Genomic DNA, 14,079 nt, shown 5'->3' with positions numbered 1-14,079 from the left:
CGCGCCGAAACCGTGTGAAAAATTTTTGCAGCCAAAGCAAAACTGGCAAATGCTTGACTTGCTGCCAACCTAGCTCGTGGGTGCGAAACATCTGATGCTTTAGCTGAAATGTTTACGGCAGGGAAGGCAGTTCTAGGCATGGTTCTTGTCAGAGAGAGCAGATAACGGCTCTCATGGCACTGACCTATCCCACTCCCCAAGTCCTGCAAACCCTGCTTTATGTTTCCCCTGCTGTGCCCTCATGATGCTTTTGGATAAATGCTGAAAACCCTCCTCTTCGGTTGCTTTGAAAGAGCAAAGCTGCGAAAACATAGGGTACTTTAATCCTGAAGCTTTATTTTTTGACATAAATAGTGAGAAGTCACCTCTTGCATCGCATCTCCTAGAGATGCCTTCCTTCCATCTGTGAGCATCTCTTGCATCATAGGGCAGATGTCAAAGTATGGCTGTGACGGTCCTATTGCAAAGGAAAATCATGGAATAAAACCTTGCTCTTGTAGCTGCAGAGGTAGGAGCAAAGGAGCAGAAGGCGCTGGCTGCTCTGCACGGTGCTCATCTCCGGGAGTGTGTGCACAGAGAGCATTCTGCAGAGCACCGTGCTCCCTGTGTCCCTGCACAGGGACAGTATCTACAAATTAAAAAGGTAGATGTGGAGCTGCTCTGCTGCCTTGCATTGGCTGTTGCTTTGCTGCTGCAGCGCTGAGCCTTCCCAGCCATGCATGTGAGCTGGACATGGATCAGTGCAGGAGGGCTAGCTAGGCAGGGATGTAGAACAGTAACATTGCAGGATGGAATGAAGCACTGGCACTGTTGTGACCACTTCTTATCTCTAGCACTCCTGGCATTGGTACTGTCCTGGCCTTTAGATCCCAGACTGCATTCAATGATGGATGCAAGGCCTTCAATCTTCCCATCATCCGCACTCAACAGGCAGCGATGCTTTCACAGTAATGCACACCCAGGACAGCCAAGGCAGCTCTGCCCTGTGGTCCAGCAGGTCCAGGAGGTGGGAGCTCCGTGGGGCACTCAGAAGGGCATCAGTGGGGTATGGAGGAGTGAGTTGACCCCAAGTCCTTTGTGCTATGGCTCTCCAAGCCTGAACCATGGCTGTAACAGCCCCTTGGGCTTGTGGGGCTGGTGGCTCTTCGTGCCCCTTCCCTTTTAGGGGAGAATTTGTGCTGATCCCTCTGGCTACAAGCAGCCCTGCAGTGGCTGAAGTCCATCCTGCAGGCAGGTGCTGGTGCTGGTGCTGGGCGCTTCTGCTCAGAGGCGCTCAGGCAGCACGTTCCCAATGGAAGCTTCTAGATGTTATCCTACCATCTTTCATCGTAAAAGTAAAATCAATCTGCTTTGAAGAAGCAACAGGATATTTTGTTCATTGAGCTGTACACATAACTTCAATCTAAGCACAAAAGATCGGCCATGATTGTCCATATTAAAAAGTCATTTTGTTTTAGACCCTCTTTCCAGTGATATCCTTAAAACAGAATGACGTCTTTCGATGCATTTTCAATTGGCCTTTCCTGCTCTTTCTTCTTGGAATATCTTGCATGGTCATAGAAATAGATGATGATAACAGTAACAATGTTGAAAACGATGCTAAGCAGCAGGATCCAATAGGAGTACTCATACCTGTGTTCAGATCTGGTAGGTGACAGTGACGGAGAAATACATTTGATGGCCAACTCCACAGACATGTCGTTGCGTTCTACGTTCACGGCAAAAAGTATCATGACCAAAACCGTGAGGATTCCTAGAAAATAAAAACACAGTGTTAGAGGTGGATCTGTAGTATTCTGTTAGAAATACTTGTATTGAGTTGCTCTATTTTTTCCTACTTAGAAATATTGCTGAAGTGAGTACGAATGCCTGTTCTAGAACAAATATGAATCTAGTATTTTCTGTTATTAAAACCTGAGGATGTTTAAAGAACTTCTGTACCACCTGATGTCAAAACATCTACCCAATGCTATTGGTGACTATCTTCTGCTAAGATTAATGGATTCACACTGGCTATCCTTAGCTAAGGTCATTTAATGTCATTTTTTTTCACTGAATTTAGTGCTGATGCATATAGTATAATCACTTATTGAGTGACTTGCAGGTTGCCTACTTGATATGGCCCCAAGTTCATGGGATACGTGGCACAATAAGTGGATGAGACTCTGAGCAACCTGCTGTGGGTTCAGTGTTGGCAGAGCTTCAAGCGAGAGCTTGGGCTTAGAGGCCTGAGGTTCTTTCCTACCCAAACTTTTCAATGACTCTGTGATGAGCCAAAAGGAGATCTCTTATTGGATCTGCATCTATTTCCCACAGCCTCCTTAATGTATGTGGAGTTCTGTCACTTTGACATTTAACCAAATACTGCTTTTATTATGTATCACAGTATAACAAATGTACACTGCTGAAAGTACTCCTGCCCTTCCCTCCAGGTAGACCTTGTTACCAGTGCTCCCGCTGACACTGGGTCAGGATTTAGCAGGGAGGACACTGGGATTTCAGACCATCTGGTGCAAAGATTAAGAGCCTTCAAGACACACATCAAATGATGCGTGATTTTTCATGAAAATATGCCTGTGGCAAAATAAACTTCCAGGTCATAGCTCTTAGAGGGCTGTAAAAAGTAACCTAAATTCTCAGCCAACGTGTGGGCTTACTTTCTCACTAATGTTTAGTTTGGCAATCCCGTGGTTCTTCCATTTCAGGTCAAGGCTTACAGATTGCAACTGCAGTGGGGGGTGTTAGGAGCCAGCTGTGAGGGAATGGGGGCTGGACCCCTGGGAGCTGCTGGGCAGAGTTCATGGCTCTGAAACTCAGCGTCTCCACCGTTTTTTTCTGCTTAGGGAATGTTGAATCTTATTTTGATCTCCGCAAGTGTTTTTTAGAGAAGGAAATGCATTTTACCATGACTCAGCCTTTCTGTCCACCTTCACTTTGATGTTAGTGCTGTTTTAGATGTATTTGGTTCAACATATGTTTCAGAAACAAAGCTACGGTCCATCCTATTGATGAGACCTCAGAGGCCTATTTTGTTAGGCAGGTAACCCAGGAACCATTATGCTATAAATACCATGAAACAGTGGCACTCTTTAAGGGGTTACAAATTGCAACGTAGTCACATCCAGCAGGGTCACTTCTCAGTTCTGCTTTAATTCTGCATTTGTTAGCTTACTCTGTTCTCCTTGGTGTGTGTCATGCACGAAGTGATGCTGCACCTGTTGGGGCTCTTCCACTTCGCTGCCAGCAAGTCCAGCCTCCTACAGACTGATGCTGCTGCTTTACCAGTAGTTAAGCTGATTTTCAGATATCCTAGTGGATATGGTTAAAAAATAAAGCCAGCTGAAGAGCTGGCATGGGTTCCTCAGAGAGGTGGTGGTGCCCCATCCCTGCAGACACCCAAGGTCAGGCTGGACGGGGCTCTGAGCACCTGATGGAGCTGTGGGTGTCCCTGCTCATTGCAGGGGGGTTGGATCCGACGGCCTTTAAAGGTCCCTTCCAACTCAAACCATTCTATGAACACATTTTCAATTGTTTCATTTTATAAATATATATGTTTCTTAATGAGAATATAGTGTTACCTATATGGTGGGCACAAAGTAGTCAGCGTGGACACGTTACTCACCACCTATGGTGTTCCAGGTGTAGACTCCAGTGGGTCCCAGGAATGTCTGGTAGGGGTTGCTCACAGTGTTGGTGCACGTAAAGCCGGAGCTCAGGAGGGAGCTCAGCATGCTGAGAATCAGAAGCACGATGATCGCTGTGTTGATACTTTTTGTTCCGTTGCTTTTCAGTCTTTCTGCAACTGAAAGAGAGGAGGTGCCCAGGGTGTTTAAATGTGCCCAGCAAACCAAGGGTTACTGACACCTAGCTAATTGTAATTAAAAGCTAACATCCAGAGATTTGGCTGAGCTGTAGAGATGTAGCAGGAGCAGTAGGTTTGGCTGCAGCACGTGAGCTCAAATCTGCAAGGGGATGGAGGTATCTTAGTCTGAAATAAGCGCATGCCTGCTAATCCTACTGGCCCACAAACCTGTGGGTTAGGTAGCAAGCTTCTCTTCCTTAATGTTTCTGGGAATGTTTCATCTCGACAAGGCCAGACAGAAATTCCATGCTAAGCCTGCCCAGGGAGCTCGCTGCTCCTGCCCATCATCCCATCCCTGGTGGCTTTACAGACGTTTTAAGCCTGGTGACTTAAAACTTGGTTGCCACTGCAGATTATTTCCTTTTAATGCAGCAGCAGTCCTCTTGTGTGGAATAAAGCTGACCAGGGAAACAGCTCCAAGTCCAAGTTAGCCCAGGTGTGTTTTTGTAGGACAAAAGTGTCCAAGCACAGCCATGCATGGATGGATGAGGCAGGGCTGGGCATTGAGCTGGTGCTTGTACCCCTTGTTACACCTAACTCTTGCCCCACCCCGCAGGAAGAATTAGGGCTGAGGAAAGTGTCTTCTGTCCTCTTTAAAAGAAAGGAGCAGCTCCTTCTTTTTGTTTTCCAGGAGGATGAGTGCATCCCAGGCTCTGTAAACCCACAAACTTCAGGTGACAAAGCTCACGGTTAGCACCTCTGCCCCACGCTCCAGCTTGCTGCAGCCCACGTGTGCAGGTTGTTGCTGTTTCTGTAGCTGTGTGCACGGCTGGCCAAATGTACTTGGCACATGCAGTCAATCTTTTCGGGACTGTAATCAGTTTTATTGTTTTCACCTACATCCTTCAAATTATTTGATACCTTGCTGATAATGAGATATAAATATGGATGCAGCATACTCAAAGTGTAATTGCAATATAGCTACATTGAGATGCATTATCCTCCTTTCAATTTAAAGCTTGAGAAGGCAACTGTAATGTTCCTGTGGCTGCCTCAACCTATAACAGATCTGACATCAGCGTTGTCATGCTCTGCTCAAAGAGGCGTTGTGATAGACGGCCATCTGCAGGGAAACTTCCCCTCTGTGCTGCTTTTCATGCAAAGCCCTTCCTGCAGTGTTCAGCTAGCACGTAGATTGGGGAAATCATAGCAGTAAAAAGAACAAAACCGTAATAAACAGCCATAAAAAGAAAATAAACATTCCGAGCAAAAAGAAGAGCTGCCGGAAATAAATTAAAAGGAGGGCTTTCATCTCGTTTAATGTTTTATTCTTAGCAGAAGTTAATTTCGGTTCGAAGAAATGGCAGGTAAGGATGTGTTATGGAAATCAGATGCAAATGTAAGCAATCCTGCTAGAAAAAAAAGGAAAGACAGGCATTCAGGAGGCATCACTCAAGGAAATGGAGGTGAGCGCAGCCCAGCTGTACTGGTGCAGCCTTACTGCTGGCTGTTGCCTACCACAAGAAACACGCCTGGGCCTGAAGCAGACAGCTGTGTGTGATTTCCCCCTGGCAGCCTCCCTTAATTTTATCCCTGGGAACATCTCCAGAGCTGACGGCTGCACCCCCTCATTGCGCTCCTCTGTCCTGACAGCAAGCCGTCATTCAGGGGGTGTAATTCTGCCAGACTCCACCTGTTGCAAGCATGCCTGCAGCAGCACAGAGCTGCAAAAAGTTTGAAATAAAATGCAGCTTTCAGGGCGGCAAACATGTTTCCAAACAAGACAGGCTGTGTAGAAGACTTCAGCCTAACGTTCCACTTTGCACAGGGTCCCACCAAAGACCTGGAAGCTTGTGGGAACTTGGCTGAATATCCAAGTGCCAGCAGTTTTCAAGCATTGGTTCTGTACTTTAAAAGGTAGAAAAAGAATAAATTCCTCTGTGCTACAGTGAACTTCTGAGACTTCCTGGTGTGCTGCTCGTTGCTGATTGCCGGGCAATGGGCGTGCCTCTGCACCTTGCTCAGCGCTCTGTGGGTTTGACTTGGAAACGAGCGCAGCTGTAAATGGTCACTGTTGCGTGAAAAGGTGGTTCCTTTCTGAAGCAAATTTGTAATGCAGCTGATGGAGGCTCTGAGGACTGAAGTTACTGAAGAATGAATGTGTTTGGCCAGATTCTGAGCATCCCCAGAGCCTCTGGAGCAGCCCATATTTCGTTGCTCTGTTAAGCTTATCCATCATGCACTGTGTGCTTGTAGAATCCATATTGCTTTGTTTGTCTTTCATCTTTAGGCTTGGAAATTCCTTTTGATGGTGTGGTATCCAAAATAACAGTACTGTCTTTGTAAAGGCTGATAATCTACTTTTTGTATGGCCTTCAACTGAAGTCACCCTGGGCTGTTGCTAAGAAATACATTAGATCCCCAACTTACCCTCTTTCATTTACTCTTCATTATTTATTCCATGACTTTCATCCTCCGTTTCTTACGCTCAAATACGAGAGTGCTGTTTGGGAAACCAGCAGGCTGCCTAGCAGCCCCATCAGAGCACGCTTGCTAGGTGACAGGTCCCGTGGTCCTGCACACGGGCGCTTGTACCTCTGCTTTCTGCTGCCTGAGACATGCGAGCAGAGAACACACCGCCTCGTTTTACCAACAGATCATTTACTGAAGGGTGAGGTCAAAGGAGAGACACCTGCCTGTCTTAGGACAACCTATTTCAATTTAGAATTAGTATGTCTGCGGTTCTGCGAAGTATTTCTCCTGCTTTAAGAACGCACGGAATCCTACTTAACACAAAACACGACAATCATGTCTAGTTTAGAACCTAAGAATTAATTTTAAATGAGTGCATTTCATCTTGGAGATGTGCCTGACTTAACTAGTGAGGGATGCGGGCACATCCATATTTAGTCTACTCAGGAAGCATCTTCTCAGCAGCTGTTGAAAACAACGAGCGGCTCCTGAAGCTCGCTTGATTTATTCATCTATAAATGGTGTACATGTGAGAACTGCGATGACATTTCCTAAATGATGAGCACAAAAATATAAATCTGAAGAAGGAAGAAAAACAACACTGACGACTAAACATATGTGGACCATGCAAAGAACTGAAATGCTTTAGGGATGCTTGTCAGTGCCCAGGCCCTTGGGTTTGGTTGCATTCATTGCCATGTAGGTAAAGGCAAGGCACACCCCAAACTCCTCTGCTGGCCCTGCCCAGCTCTCTGTGGACACAGCCGTGCTTTCACACAGCACCCTACTAAAATCAGAAAGAGCCTGCCTGCATGTAGCAAGGCATAGCACCTGAGCCACCTGGCATGGGCAGGTATAATCGTATACGAACTATTTTTGTAAATGCATATTTGTTTTTCTAAAATTACTTCTATCGTTCTTATCTGACAGTAAATAAACTGGCCTGAATGACTTGTGATTTGATATTTGTTGGGCAATGACCTCAGCATTTGCTATATGCTTTGCTAGGAATGCTGCTGCACTCAGCTTTTTCATTACAATATAATCACTGCAATGTGAACTGGCGTCCATGTTCTAGCTCTGTCACACTGGCAATTTGGGTGCCTCTGTGCACAGGTGTAATTTTCATACTAAATTCAGGTGGGAAAGAGCTGGGAACCATCTGGAGGTTTTGATCAGCTGTGCTCTGCCTGGGAGGGTTTGTCTGCTCGTGGTGCTGGGACATCCCACAGCCTCCCAAAATCAAGAAAGCCTTCTTCAGGTTTCAAAACGATTTGACCTACCCTTCCAAAAGTCAGCTGTGTTTCTTCTGACCACCTTTTCTACTCTTTCACACGTGCTCATGTGAATGTTGCAGCTTCGAACCCAGGAAATGAGTGAAAATCCTCGTACTTTGCAGCAGTGTCCAGGCTCAGCTAACTTGGGCTTTTGTGAACGCTTCTGTTAATGCTGGTACAGCTCCTTGTGCACAGAGTTAGTTCTGCTGAGCTGCGTGAAATCAGCACGGAGCCTGTGGTTGCATTTGGTATGCATCACTTCTTGTTGCTGTTCTGCTTTTTCTCATGTTTTCTTTCTCATACTAGGATTTTTCATGCTTGTATAATAACTTTCTCCAAGGTTTGCTAGGTAAGCCCTATTCTTTTTTCCCCTATTCTTTTTTTACCTTTATTTTATTCCCATGTAGCATCTCCCTTCCCTTGTTTCTCAATTGTTGTCTTTGTGACTAATTAACCATTTTTATTATTTTCCTCCTTCTGGTCATAAATTTACCATTGACGATAAATACTGAAAACACAAATGCACACACAAAAAAAAGCTGGGCTACATAACAACAACATATAAACAGCCTATGGCTTTTTGCTGAAGTGCTATTTAAGAATAGAACCTCGATTCAAAATCTCAGAGACAAATAGCCACCTGGTAAAGGTGTGGTCACCTGTGCCTTTGGTGGGGGCCTTAAAAAGATGATGAGCTACGTAGTAATGCATACTTCATGGACTAGTATTAAAAAGAAATGAGCAACCATAAGTTTTGAAAATATGGCATGCTTCAGTTTAATAATATCACTTAGAAATGGGATGGGGTTCTCTTGAAAGAAGAAATAAAATGAGTATTTTCCTTAAAATGTAGGCTTGATGGATATATAAACACCATCTCTGTCCAAATTAGCTTTACGTGTTTTGCTCTTCTCCCTTCAGCAATCTCGGAACCTTTCTCTATAAAAATGATGCTAATTTGATCACAGGCAGGCAAAATGTTTTAAATCAAACAATTAATTTAACATAATGAAATTTAAAGGAAGCCAAATTAGTTTCGTACGCCTTTAATGAAATGCTAATAGAGTGTTGCTTTTCTGTTTGTCGCTGAAAGCTTCTGAAAATTAAAATCTGTTCGACACAAATTCCAATCCTGTATTGTTTCCTCCTTTGGAGGCGTAGGCTAAGGCCACAGATCATCAGATGTTGCCACTGGCAGCAATGCTTCAGCATTTGTCTGCTTTTCTCAGGTCTTATTTTATACCACTTCAATCCCCGGGATGGTTTGTAGATATTTTAAGGAATCATTAAGGTTGGAAAAGGCCTCTAAGATCACCAAGTCCAACCCCGCCCGCACCACGCGCACTGACCATGTCCCTAAATGGAACCATGGGGTCATCAGGGTTGGAAAGACCTCTCGGATCCCATAGCCCACCCCCACCGTGCCCACTGCCCATGTCCCTCAGTGCCACATCCCTGAGGTTCTGGAACCCCTCCACAGTCGGGGACTCCCTCCCTCCCTGGGCAGCCCGTGTCAGTGCATTGCCACTCTTTTGGAGAAGAAGTTTTTCCTAATACCCACCCTGAACCTCTTCTGAGGTTCTCACTGAAGGTCTTACAGCTGTAGATGAAGGGAGAAGGGCTGTTCCTGCACCCCTGGTGCCACCTGGTCTGGCACCCACCACCCCGCGCTGCTCCTTACCTTGGAAACTGTTTTCCGAGAACTGCAGCCCGGCGTCGATGGCCTGAGCACAGGTCCCTTGAAAGAGCCCGTACGTGAGGCTGACGGTGGTGGTGGAGTTCCCTCCAGGGAAGCTGACATCGCTGTCCATCCACTCCTGCGTTCCCAGAACGACACAAATGATGACAAAGGACGCAACGCTGGTCAAAAAAGCACCTCCATACATCAGCGTTTTCTGCCTGGTTGGCATTTTGGCTGGCGGATTTTCCACAGATTCAGATTTCCTTCCCTTCGGCCCTCTTGGCCGTAAGGTTGTTCCTCCGTTTGCTCCCTGGAACCTGTGCCGTGTGCTAGCTGAATGTTATCCTGGTAAACTTTAAGCGGACAGCAGCAGTCATAAAAACGTAAAATAACCGAACTTTGGTCTGGAGGAGAGGCGTTACCATGGCTGCAACCCAAACACCCCTGACAAGGCGGGGAGGGAGCTGCCACCACCAGCGGTGACTCACTGTTAGTGCAGCTCTGCCCAAGGAGGGGCTTCCCACTGCTGCCCTCCCGGCTCCGGAGCTCTACTGGAGCCCAAACAGAGCTCTCTGACCCCGTTTTCTGGATTTCTCTTCTCCCAGGTAACTATGATAGGATGAGAGGTCGTGGCCTCAAGTGGCGCTGGGGGAGGTTCAGCTTGGGTATCAGGGAAAAGTTGTTCTTGCATCGGCACAGGCTGCCCAAGGAGTGGTGGGGTCACTGTCCTGGGGGTGTTCCAGAACTGGGGGATGTGACACTGTGGATATGGGGGTGGCCTGGGTTTGGGTTTGGGGATCTGAGAGGTCCTTTCCAACTTTAACGGTTCTATGATTCTATTCCTGTGTTTCCTCCTGGAAGGTTGGTACTTAGCCTGGAAACAATTTTTGCTAGCTCCACACCCACACCCCTTCGGAAGCAAGTGATAGATTCTGATTTCTTACAGTGAAGATGGATGAGTGTCCCTTTGCTCTTCAGACTCCCAGCTTCCTTAACAGCTGCATTCCTCTTTTGAGGCCTCTTGAATACTTGATGTTCTGTGTGACAGGACTGCATTGCTCTGGGCCACTCTGGGGTTAAAGATTTTCCATCTAGTATCAAAAAGTTATTTTTTTCCTAAGGAAAAGCTGTAATTCTTAATTAAATTCCATATATTTTCGCACAATACCTATTCCCTCTTCCTCGTTTTTTGTTTCTTTGCTTGTTTGGGCTCTGTTAAGTTCCAGTCAATTTCTCTAAGCATCACTTGCTTTAGATGTGTAATGATCTTTGATTGCACTTTACCAATGGGGCTTTCAGCCTTCAGCTCTTGTTCAGCTCAGACATGAAATATGCATTATTTGCTGGTTGCCTAACTGCTCTACAGGGAGGAAACAAACACCTTAAAGAGAGATTCATTTCAGTGGGCTGGTGAATGTGTAAAGGAGGCAATACTGAAGGAAATCTGCCCTGGGCAATTGAGCAGGAGAAACGTTACAGAGGAAATCATGTTTGAAATCGATGCATTTTATTTCTGAGATGTATTGCTGGTGCTTTGTACGATACAGTCTCATGTATATTTTTATATTAAACGGGACTTAAATGATACTTTTGATGTCATTGCTTTTATGAACGTATACATTTTGTTTATGTACCTTCTTTATACTTCATATATAGTCAAACTTTGTGTGCGCACATGCTTTAAGCACGGGAGACCCAGGGGAAGGTTTCAGCCCTTCTAAACAAATGAGGAACGGGAGACCTCTCTTCCATTTTCCTTCCAGACCTTCAGTTAAATTTTAACCACAGAAGGACAGGGAAACTTCCTTATGATCACCACTATGGGTCTGTAAAGCCATTTTCTCCTCCCTTTTGTTCCATGCTGCTGGGGAGGAGTCAGTGATCCTCTCCCATAGAGCACCTCCCTTTACTAAGAGAAGCACAGGTGATAAGGGTTTCTACCCTGGTTCGGCTGTGCCACTTGACCCTCTGTGAAATACATCAGAAATTTATACTTTGAAATATTAATATTTGCCATGGTACTGAATCTGAGGGAGCGCTTTTTCAGCAGCTGCTCAGCGGACCTCCTTTGGCAGACTTGAGAGAACCCAGTATAAGCGAGCTGAGCATTTGTGCCTTTAAAAAACACTAAACAGCAGAGACGAAGAGCTGCAGGGGATAATTTGTAGTTCCTTTCCAAGCGATCTTATTCAATTATGCCCAGTTTTCAGTGACTTAGCTCAAATTTTTGTGGCTCAAATTGTTGAGGCCAGGGGAATCACCATGTAAATGGGTCCATAATTTGCCTTTTTCTTCCCTGTTACCTTGAAGTTAATCCATTCTCTGCTGAGGGTACGATTGCTTGTGCCTTTTCTTCCCATAGCTACCTAAAAAACCATTGTATCTCCTGTATTTTGAAAAGCATTTATGCATTTCATAATCTTTCCAGAGCAAAACCATCACTTTCCAAAGCGGTACACCTGCTAAATCCAAAAGATTAAACTGCAGCTCTATGTGGGGAGCTTCCTCCTGCTATGGCAGCGTTTCCATGCCTTGCTCCGGATCAGGCACTCACGTGGAAATTCAGTCTGACATGGCAAACCTCATCACTTCAGGGGAAAGAGAAGAGATGGGTTTCCTCCAGCTGAGATAAAATGTGTCTCTATCAGTAATTTACCAGCTCTGCTCCAGCTAGTGATGCTGCAGTCCTTGCACAGCAGTCAAAAAGAAATCAGAGTAATTCACTGGGACCCAGACAGCAGAGAGATTTGTAAAAAAAATTACATACGGCCTTGTATTTTTAAAGGAGGAATATGTATTTATCTCATATTTATGTACAAGTTTGCTTTAGGCAACTAGATCTGCTGTGAAACAAACGAATATGTATGTATATATATATATCTAAAATGAAAGTTTTATTTGCAAACGGGATGTTCCAGCTTGTTGCTGATTCACACTGGCCCTATCCTGTGCCCCTGCTAACCAATAAATGGCCTCTGACTGGGCTATTCAGCTGGTCCTAAGGCATTTTCCTATGGTGGGTTATGACATTTCACATGGATTTCTCTTCCTGTGTTGCACACATGCTCTGGAAGGAGGACCCAGCCATGCAGACACAGTGCAGCAGCTTCCAGGTGATGTGCTCATCCATGCCCTGCAGCCAGGGAAAATTCAAGGTGAACCATTGCAGATCATCTGCTCTGCTGCAACCGCAGCATTTAACAATGGTTACCAGCAGTTTACGAAATCCCACGCTTAGTTAAAATCTGTCACTTAGAAAAATGCTAGGAGGTAAGTTAGCATAGCATCGTGGTTGGCTGGCAGGTATGTGCTGTTTGCCTGGGAGCCCACTGCTGTGGTGCACCCTTGCAAATCTCACAGAGCCTTTACATCCTCTTTATTTTCCATTTTCCACGTCTAGGCGCAGAAGAGAGCTAAGAAGGCAAAGTCCTTGAGCTGCTCTTGGCTCCAAAAGGGGGTCAATAATCATCCACGTGTGCACAGCATTGCAGGAGGAGGCTGTGCATTGCTAATTATCTCTACCTCTTCTTAGCTGGATAAAAGGTAATTGAAACAACTTGCTGGAAGTGTAATAGAGAATACTAAGAATGAGATTGATTTTTTTTTTTTCTGGTAGCTTTGCAGCCAGCGTTCTGAGCGGTGATGGAAAGAGGAGTCTGCTGATGACTTTTGGGCTGGCTGAGGGAGTCAGGTAAAGCATCATGAATTTTAGTGTAGCTGGAGATGGACATCTGAAGCTCAGCTGAACTGCAAAATTATTGCAACAACAGTTTGGGGAACTTGGATGTCATCACAAAATTTTGTGTATCTGCTCCCAGCACTGCTGCGTGGTGGATTGCGGTGCTCTTCCACCTTCTGACTTCGTTCTTCTATTGCTCTGATCCTTTTAACAGCACTGCTGCAAGAAAAAAACAAACACATTTCAAATGCTGATTGGATTTCTTCCCAGAAATTGACTAAATCTCCTCACCGGACAGGTATTGACTTCTGACTCTGGGTATTGGTAAGCACTGCCCCCAGCCCTGCGGAGCAGCAGCCGTGCTGGGAGCAGCCAGCAGGAGCAGCGACTGCTGGCTTCCACCTGGACAGACAAAAAGGAGGAAGATCCCAAATCCACCACGTTGGTATCAACACAAATGTGACAGGAAAAATCCTGTTTTAAAATGCTCACCCGCTGTAAGAGCATCCTTCAGTTTCACCATCTGAGTGAGCTGGCTGCTGTCTCCTCTGGTATCCTCAGGCACAAGCTGTGCTGCTCCCAAGTATCATTGCAACATATTTGCTACCCAGACTCCCAAAGGTCTCATGGCTGAACTCACTCTGTCTTGGTGGAGTAGAAGTGATGCTCGGCAGCATCCCCACTTGCTGTACCCACACGAGACTTGCCATGTGCTGAAGCCCAGGGCTGGGCTTGCTTCTTGAAACCCTTGGGAAAAAAAATAGTGCAGTCCATCAGGGTAAAGTAAAAAGTTAAAAAAAAAAACAAGCAAACACAACAAAAACCCAAAAAACTTGGAACACCTCCAGATGTTTTCCATTTTTCTTGAACTCTGACAGTTGAAGAGAATCATTGCCATGCCCTAAGAGATGACTGCTGCAGAACTTTAAAACAACATCTTCAGGCATCAAAAAGCTGCTGCCATTCGTGACTGAACACTACAAGTTGAGTGGTCAGGTAGAGCTTATTGAAGAGCAGGGAAGAAGCCTTCTGGTCTTGTGTGAAGCAGACAGTGCTTTTCAATTTATTATTATTTTTTTCAATTTAATAAAACGTGTCTTTGGGCTTCTTCAACGTATGTAACGTTTAGAACAAATCCTGGAGGTGGAGGTGGAGGGAAGAGCTGGCA

At 45.5% G+C, this 14,079-nt stretch overlaps 1 protein-coding gene and 1 long non-coding RNA gene across 2 annotated transcripts; one reads left to right on the top strand and one right to left on the bottom strand.

Moving 5' to 3' along the window:
- On the bottom strand, nucleotides 334-9,474 carry CLRN3 (clarin 3). The gene is made up of 3 exons (XM_021400635.1): nucleotides 9,233-9,474; nucleotides 3,623-3,802; nucleotides 334-1,753 (listed from the first exon to the last, which is right to left on the bottom strand). Exons 1-3 carry the CDS (start codon nucleotides 9,459-9,461, stop codon nucleotides 1,479-1,481), a joined length of 684 nt encoding a protein of 227 aa, XP_021256310.1. The 5' UTR covers nucleotides 9,462-9,474; the 3' UTR covers nucleotides 334-1,478.
- Nucleotides 9,703-12,944, top strand: LOC110400615. The gene is made up of 3 exons (XR_002439961.1): nucleotides 9,703-9,837; nucleotides 12,633-12,775; nucleotides 12,849-12,944. It is a non-coding gene; the product is annotated as an uncharacterized LOC110400615 (long non-coding RNA).

This window comes from Numida meleagris, chromosome 5 (genome assembly GCF_002078875.1).
Source record: "Numida meleagris isolate 19003 breed g44 Domestic line chromosome 5, NumMel1.0, whole genome shotgun sequence".
Taxonomy (NCBI): domain Eukaryota; kingdom Metazoa; phylum Chordata; class Aves; order Galliformes; family Numididae; genus Numida; species Numida meleagris.
This window is presented reverse-complemented; position numbering and strand designations above follow the sequence as displayed.

Bases quoted from the DNA above. Each gene is read 5' to 3' on its own strand.
- CLRN3 (XM_021400635.1), bottom strand. From the start codon at position 9,461: ATGCCAACCAGGCAGAAAACGCTGATGTATGGAGGTGCTTTTTTGACC. The intron at 3,803-9,232 runs GTAAGGAGCAGC...CCTCTCTTTCAG, and splicing joins CTCGGAAAACAGTTTCCAAG to TTGCAGAAAGACTGAAAAGC. The intron at 1,754-3,622 runs GTGAGTAACGTG...TTTATTTTCTAG, and splicing joins CACCTGGAACACCATAGGTG to GAATCCTCACGGTTTTGGTC.